The sequence below is a fragment of the Propithecus coquereli genome, unplaced genomic scaffold (genome assembly GCF_000956105.1).
Source record: "Propithecus coquereli isolate 6110/MARCELLA unplaced genomic scaffold, Pcoq_1.0 Scaffold235, whole genome shotgun sequence".
Taxonomy (NCBI): Eukaryota; Metazoa; Chordata; class Mammalia; order Primates; family Indriidae; genus Propithecus; species Propithecus coquereli.
In genome coordinates, this window is record NW_012147897.1 from 3,872,497 (window position 1) to 3,880,487 (window position 7,991).

The window sequence follows — 7,991 nt, forward strand, 5'->3', positions numbered from 1 at the left end:
GATCCTCCTGCCTCAGCCTCCTGAGTAGCTGGGACTACAGGCATGTGCCACCATGCCCGGCTAATTTTTTCTATATATATATTTTTAGTTGTCCAGATGATTTCTTTCTATTCTTAGTAGAGATGGGGGGGTCTCGCTCTTGCTCAGGCTGGTCTCGAACTCCTGACTTTGAGCGATCCACCCGCCTCAGCCTCCCAGAGTACCACAGTCAATTTTTAAATACTTTAGTCACCTCAAAAAGAAACTCTGTAACCATTAGTAATCATTATAATCCCTACCTACCATCACACCCAACCCTGAGGAACCATTAATCTACTTTCTGTCTCTACCCATTTGCCTATTTTAGACATTTTACATAAATGAAATCATAAAATATGTATTCATTTGTGACTGGCTTCCTTCTATTAGCATGTTTTCCAGGTTCCTCCATGCTGTAGCAGGTATCAGTACTTCATTTTTATGGCAAAGTATTAATACTACTCCACTGCATAGATATTCCACATTTTTTAAAACTATTCATCAGCTGACAGACCTTTGAGTTGTTTCCATTTATTGACTATTATGAATAATGCTGCTTTGAACATTCACGTACACATATTTGTGTGGATGTGTTTTATCATTTCCCTTGTGTATATACCTAGAAATTGAATTGCTGGGTCATATGATAAAAGTATATGTAACGGTTTGAGGAACAATTTTCCAAAGTGGCTGCACCATTTTATGTTTCTTCCAGCAGTGTACAAAGGTTCCAAGTTCTCCACATCCTCATCAATGCTTGTTATTATCTAGACCTTTTTTTTTTTTTTGAGACAGAGTCTCACTGTGTTGACCACACTAGAGTGCGTGGTGTCAGCCTAGCTCATAGCAACCTCAAACTCCTGGGCTCAAGTGATCCTCCTGCCTCAGCCTCCTGAGTAGCTGGGACTACAGGCATGAGCCATCATGCCTGGCTAATTTTTTATATATGTATTTTTAGTTGTTCAGCTAATTTCTTCCTATTTTTTTAGTAGAGACAGGGTCTTGCTCTTGCTCAGGCTGGTCTCTAACTCCTGAGCTCAAACAATCCGCCGGCCTCAGCCTCCCAGAGTGCTAGGATTACAGGCGTGAGCCACCATGCCCGGCCCAATTTCATTTTTTTTTTGCATGTGGCTATCCAGTTGTCCAGCTGTCCCAGGATTATTTGTTAAAAAAACTACTCTTTCCCCCACTGATTGGTCTTGACAGCCTTTAGAATATCGGCTGACCACAGACACATGGGTTTATTTCTAAATTATCAATTCTATTCCAATGATTTATATGTCTATCCTTATGCTGTTGCTCTGTAGATTTTAAAATCAGGAGTGTGAGTCCTCCTTATTTTTTTTCTTCCAAGATTGTTTTGGCTATTCTGGGTTCCCTGCAATTTTATATAAATTTTAGAAATTTCTACAAAGAAAGTCAATTTCTACAAAGAAGTCAGCTGGGATTCTGATAGATATTGTGATCATGAACATGGGATGTTTTTTCATTTATTTAGAACGTCTTCAATTTCTTTCAGAAGTGTTTTACAGATTTTAGAGTTTAAGTTTTACACTTTTTTTGTTAAATTTATTCCAGAGGATTTTATTCTTTTTGATTCTATTATAAATGGAACTGTTTTCTTATTTTCAGATTGTTCAAGTACATAGATATACAATTGATTTTGAGTTTTGCATATTGATCTCATGATTTGCAACCCTGCTGAACTTGTTTATTATTTCTAATACTTTTTTAGTAGGTTCCTTATAATTTTCTACATACCAGATGTCATCTGTGAACAGAGATATTTTTCTTCTTCTTTTCCAGTTTGGATTCCTTTAATTTTTTTTCCTAATTGAGCAGCTAGAATCTCTAGCTAAATGTTGAATATAACTGGCGAGAGAATAGAATTGGTTAGAGTAGAAATCCTTGTTTTTTTTCCTAATCTTAGGAAGAAAGTGTTCAATCTTTAAACATTAAGTATGATGTTAGCTGTGGGTTTTTATTAGATGTCTTTTATCAGAGGATTTTCCCTTCTACTCCAAGTTTGCTGTTTTATCATGAAAGTATTGGATTTTGTCAAATGCTTTTTCTGCATGTTTTGAGATGATCACAAGGTTTTGTTTTTATTCTATTGATATAGTGTATCATGTAAATTGACCCATTTTTTTTAACTTTTAAAAATATTTTGTAGAGAAGGGGTCTTATTGTGTTGCCCAAGTTGGTCTTGAACTCATGGACTGAAGTGAGCCTCCTGCCTTGGCCTCCCAAAGTGCTGGGACTATAGGCATGAGCCGCTACACTTGATCTGATTTTCAAAAGCTAAACTGACTTCCCATTCCTGGAATAAATCCTGCTTGGTCACACTGCATAATTATTTTTGGCTCGGTTTGCTAATATTTTGTAGAGAATTTGTGTCCACATTCATATTGATTTTTAATTTTCTTTTCTTGTGATGCCTCTGCCTAGATTTGGTATCAGGGTAATGCTACCCTCAAAAAATGAGTTGAGAAGTGTTCCCCACTATTCTATTTTTTAGAAAAGTTTGTTAAGAATTGGTATCAACTCTTCTTTAAGGGTTTGGTAGAATCCAGCAGCAAAGCCATCTGGGTATGGGCTTTTCTTTGTGGGTAGGTTTTTGATTACTAATTCAATCTCTCTACTTGTTATAGGTCTGTTTATATTGTCTATTTCTTCTTGAGACAGTTTTGGTAATTTGTGCCTTTCTAGGAATCTATTTCATCTAAGTTGTCTATTATCATACAACTGTTCCTAGCATTCCTTTATAATCTGTTTTATTTGCATAAAGTTGGTATTACTGTCCCCTCTTTAATTTCTAATTCTAGTAATTTGAGTCTCTTCTTTTTTTCTTGCTGATGTCTTACCCTTCCCTTGGAAGACAGCCCACCAATTGGGTGTTCGGGGGAGAGGGAGCCCTATTCTTGGCTGCCCGAGTGTGGAGTGAAGTTTTCATCTCTCTTGAGCTGAGAGAGATGAAGAAAGAGGTCTTGGTTCAAATATCAATACAGAAGCTCACCTGCTTCAGAACAGGGAAATTTACTTTAATAATTTCTTTCTCTCTTTCTTTTTTTTTTTCATCTTCTCTTTTTGGAACTCCTGTTATTTGAATGCTGAACCTCCTGAAAAATCCTCAATTTTATCTTTTCTATTTTTCAACTCTATCCTTTTTGTTAAACTTTCTGGGATTTTTCCTTACCTTTCTCTTCCAAATTTTCCACTAAATCTTGTTCTCTGTCTAAATATTGGAAGCATTCCTCAAATGTCCATAAATCTTGGCTATCTGTTCATATTAAAAGTCAGGCACTGACATGTTGTCTGGAAGCCTTATATACAGGTTGGGAGTTGGGGGGAATTTGCTAACTGGTGGACTTCATTGTAAAATAATTGGGCAGAGCTAGACCATTTTGTTGGGTAACCTCTAATTGTCAGACTGTACTTCTTTTCTCTTGAGCTGGGCAGTTTCCAAGCAGAATGTGAATCTCCCACCGGGGAGATGGTTTGGCTCTCAGTGTTCTGGTAGTCAAGAAGGAAACAGGGCTAGGGGTAGGAAGGGTGTTCATCATTCCATATGTAGACTTTAACTTAATCTCCTTTTCCTCAGTATAGTGCTCACCTCTACCTTCGGTTGTGCTTGATAGCCTTGAATCTAGAGATCAACTAGTCCTCCCTCTACAGAGAATAAACTTCTTGTCTTCCACTGGGCAGGAGAATGTCAGTCTCTTGCTCTGGAGGTAGGGGGCAGTATTATAATAACAATACCTGACATTGAGAGGTAACTCTGTGACAAGCAGTATTAGAAGATTACAGGACTTAACTCATTGAATCTACGTATCGCTGAAGTAGGTTATATTATGATATCCATTTTACAAGTAAAGAAATTGCAGTAGAAGGTAGTTAAGTAACTTGCATAAGGTTTTACCACACTAGTAAGTGGCAGAGCTCAGATTTGCATACAGGCAGTCTGGCTTGAATTCTCTTTTAATTAACCTCTATACTATACTGTCTCTCTAGGTCTTGGAGCAAGGGATAAAGGGTCTAACCATTTCTATCTATTTTTTCTTAACCAGTCCTTGTTTTAAGCCTCAAACTCAGATAATACCTTAAGAGATACCTAGTGTTCCTAATTACCGAGTCTTTCTGGGCTTCTGCAATCAAATTGTTGGTCCTCTGACATCACAGGTACAGTTTTCTCTATTTTGCTAGGTCAGTTTCCATTGTCCATCTGCTTTCTAGCTTCCAAAATTTTACTGATGTCTTTCATCTGCTGTTACCTGCCCTTTTGGTTCTTGTGAGTTTATGCCTTTTCTATTCCTTTACCATCATTTTATGTACGTTTAAAAAGGAATGGGCATAAAAGTTGTGTCCTTTATTCTTACTTTCATTTTACCATACTCTCCCTGGGTGATCTTATCCACTCCCAAGGTTTCAATTACTGCTGTGTAGCTAACGAATTCCAAATTTTAATTTTTAGGTCAGTCCTCTCTCCTGAGCTTCACCTTTATATATCCAAGTGTCTACTAGACAACTACACTTGTGTGTTCCACGGGCAGCTCAAGTTTAACAGATTTACAGACTCAAACTTGAACTTATTGGCCGGGCGCGGTGGCTCACGCCTGTAATCCTAGCTCTCTGGGAGGCCGAGGCGGGCGGATTGTTTGAGCTCAGGAGTTCAAAACCAGCCTGAGCAAGAGCGAGACCCCGTCTCTACTAAAAATAGAAAGAAATTCATCGGACAACTAAAAATATATAGAAAAAATTAGCCGGGCATGGTGGCGCATGCCTGTAGTCCCAGCTACTTGGGAGGCTGAGGCAGAAGGATTGCTTGAGCCCAGGAGTTTGAGGTTGCTGTGAGCTAGGATGACGCCACGGCACTCTAGCCTGGGCAACAGAGTGAGACTCTCTAAAAAAAAAAAAAAAACAACTTGAACTTATTAACTTTAAATCCTTGCCTTATGCTTGCTTAAAGATTTCTATTTAAATCATTATGATCTTTGGAGTCACTAGAGCAAAAACCCTAGGAATCATTTTTTACTCTTTGCTCTTTTTCCACAACCTATAAGTCATCAATTCCTGTCACTTCAACCCCTAATGTCTTACTGCTCCTCCTCTACCAGTGGGAAAAAACTCTCACACTTCTTAAACTCAGCACACATTGCTTTTAACCACTATGCCCTGCTACCTTTCCAAGATAGGAATACAGATATTAATAGTATTTTATTCAAAAGACAATAAATAAATGAGTCTGGTTTGAGGGCACATGTTAGTAATAATATTAACAATAACAGCTACCAAGAGTTGAACTGTTTATCAAGCACAGTGTTAGCTCCTTTACATATATCATTTCTAATCCTCACAATAATTTTGCCATATTAGATTATAATTCCAATTTTATTGACACCTCTAAAGTTCAAAGATACCTGTACAAGGCCAGAAAACTAAGAGACAGATTTCGAATTTGAACTTGTATTTGTTTAAAATCCATGCTCTTGTCATCATACCATGCTAACACTGGTGTTGAGGAAAAGAGTTGGGAGATAAGAATGGAAAGGTGGATTGGGGATCATTCTGTAAGTGAAGACAAGAATAAAAGGCTAAAGATTGGATTTTCATTTAGTAGGCAATGAGTGGTAGTTGAAGGAACAGGGAAGGACTTGGTTAGTCTAAGGAAGTGTTGCTTCAGGAAGAAGATCTGTTAACAATGTATACAAAGAATTAAAGGAAGAATATAAAAGGAAGAAAGCTAGTTAAGAGTGCTTACCTGCCTAATAGCAGCTGTATCGCTCTGGTATCAGCTTTTGGGTCACTTTTCCAAAATGTATTCTCAGTTGGAGGGAGGAGGTGATCTTTAATTTGATCCCTAAACAAGGATCGGATTCTAAGGTGTTGAAAAATATTTTCTCATTGAGTGGCTAACAGATGGGAAAAATCTAAATCATAATCAATTAGTACATGGAACTGGTCCAACTCAGGAGATTTAATATGCTTTAGACTTAACTACCTTAAATATATATAAAATTTTACACTTTGTAGGCTCTTTCCTATGTTAGAATCCCATTTCATTTCTGTGAGGTAGAAAGACAATATCCCCATTTTATACGCAAGCATGCAAGTTCAGAGAAAGCAAAGAATTTACCCCTTTATATATTTAGCAAGTACCAATGCTAGGACTAGATTCTGAGTACCTTAACTCCTAGTTTAGGATTCTTTCTTATCACATTAAGAATTATTTGCTGAGCATTTCTAACATTATCCAGTCCATACCTTGACAAAAATATAGGTTAATAGCTATTAAGAAATAAACTATTGGGGCTCATGTCTATCCTGTAACTTACTGTGCTGATGCTCTATGAGAATCTTCCTTTATAGGAGAATGAACTTTGTCCAGCAACATGCTCATATCTGGGCTTGATTTCATTGCAGAAATCACCATGGCATCACGTAGTTTATTGCCTCGTTCTAACAGAGCTGAAGAGGGGAAAAGCAGAAAACAAAAAATCTAAAATCCAGTAGAAACATTTTGCAATATTCAGTACATTTCCTTCTATCGCAAGACTTACCGCAGTGTACTGTAATGGCTTATTTGTCTGCCTTCCCCATTAGCTTGAGAATTCCTTGAGGACATTCACTTAACAATAGATGTTTACTGAACTTCTACTACATGCAGTTTTAGATGCTGGCATTACCGCAATGAATGAAGTCTCCATTCCAGACAGACTGACCACCCTGCGGGAGTTGTTATATCCATACACTGACTCTTGCAACTGGTGTTTGTACACAATAAGGTTAGCAATGTATATATGTTATTTTTGTATCCAGAGACCTTATTGAATTCTCCTATTATTTGTAAGAGTTATAATGTCATTCTTACCAAGAAACACTAACAACTGTATAAACTAAACCTTTAGGAGACATAGTGATAATCTATTCCAAATTTATACTTTTATGAAGAAAAGAATGCTAAGAAGCTTTGATGACTTGTCCAAGATCACGTGAGCACTCAGATGAGTTCAGGACAGATGTTTCCCTTATTTCCTACATGCCATGGGAACACAGCCCCTGCTAAACACAGGGAGGTATACAGCTTCTGATTTCAGTTCCAACTCCCAGCTTTCTATTCTAAAGTCCTCTTACAAGCAGGATGTGCAGTAAGTGTTTCATAAATACTAGCTGGTTGACCAATTTAGCTTTGTATCCTCTTTTCTGGTACAATGTCAGTACAATATAAACCAAGATCATTATGTTTATGCATTTGTTGTGTCCCTCCCACAACCTCAACTCTAGGCCTACTAAAGTGGCCCACTTAATCTTGTGGGAGGGACCTTTAAATATCATATCCAACTATCTACTTGATGATTAATCCAATCTGAAGAGTACTATCAGAAGGTTATCCAGCCATGCTTGACCATTTACAGTGATGTAGAATTGACTACTTCTTAAAGTAGTCCTTTCCCATTTTTGTACAGGTCACACTATCAACTCAGACTGAGCCACCATCTGTCTTGTTTGATCTTTAAGTCCACTGATTATAGTAACTCTTTTTGAAGAGGTTGCACATTGACAGTACATGGGGTTGTGCATGGTATATTTTCTTTGGCTTGAACAGTTGGCCAGCATAATCTTGGTTTAAAAGGAAAACATAGGCTGGGCATGGTGGCTCATGCTTATAATCCTAGCAGGCAGGATTATAAGCATGGCAGGAGGATCACTTGAGGCCAGGAGTTCAAGACCAGCCTGAGCAATACAGTGAGAGACCCCCCCCGCCCCGTCTCTATAAAAAATTTAAAAAATTAGCCAGGTGTGGTGACAGGCACCTACAGTCCCAGCTACTCAGGAGGCTGAGACAGGAGGGTCGCTTAAGCCCAGGAGTTTGAAGTTGTAGTGAGCTCTGACCACACTACTGCACTCTAGTCCAGGCGACAGAGTGAGACCATGTCTTAAAAAAAAAGAAAAAGAGGCTGGGCGCAGTGGCTCAC

At 38.1% G+C, this 7,991-nt stretch overlaps 1 protein-coding gene across 1 annotated transcript in view; it reads right to left on the reverse strand.

Moving 5' to 3' along the window:
- C2CD3 (C2 calcium-dependent domain containing 3) overlaps nucleotides 1-7,991 on the reverse strand; it is a 136,321-nt gene that overhangs the window by 102,282 nt on the left and 26,048 nt on the right. Inside the window, exons 6-7 of the mRNA XM_012645685.1 lie at nucleotides 6,351-6,483; nucleotides 5,777-5,893 (exon numbers count right to left, since the gene is read on the reverse strand). Of these exons, the coding sequence (XP_012501139.1) occupies nucleotides 5,777-5,893; nucleotides 6,351-6,483 (250 nt within the window). The remainder of the gene's footprint in view (nucleotides 1-5,776; nucleotides 5,894-6,350; nucleotides 6,484-7,991) is intronic.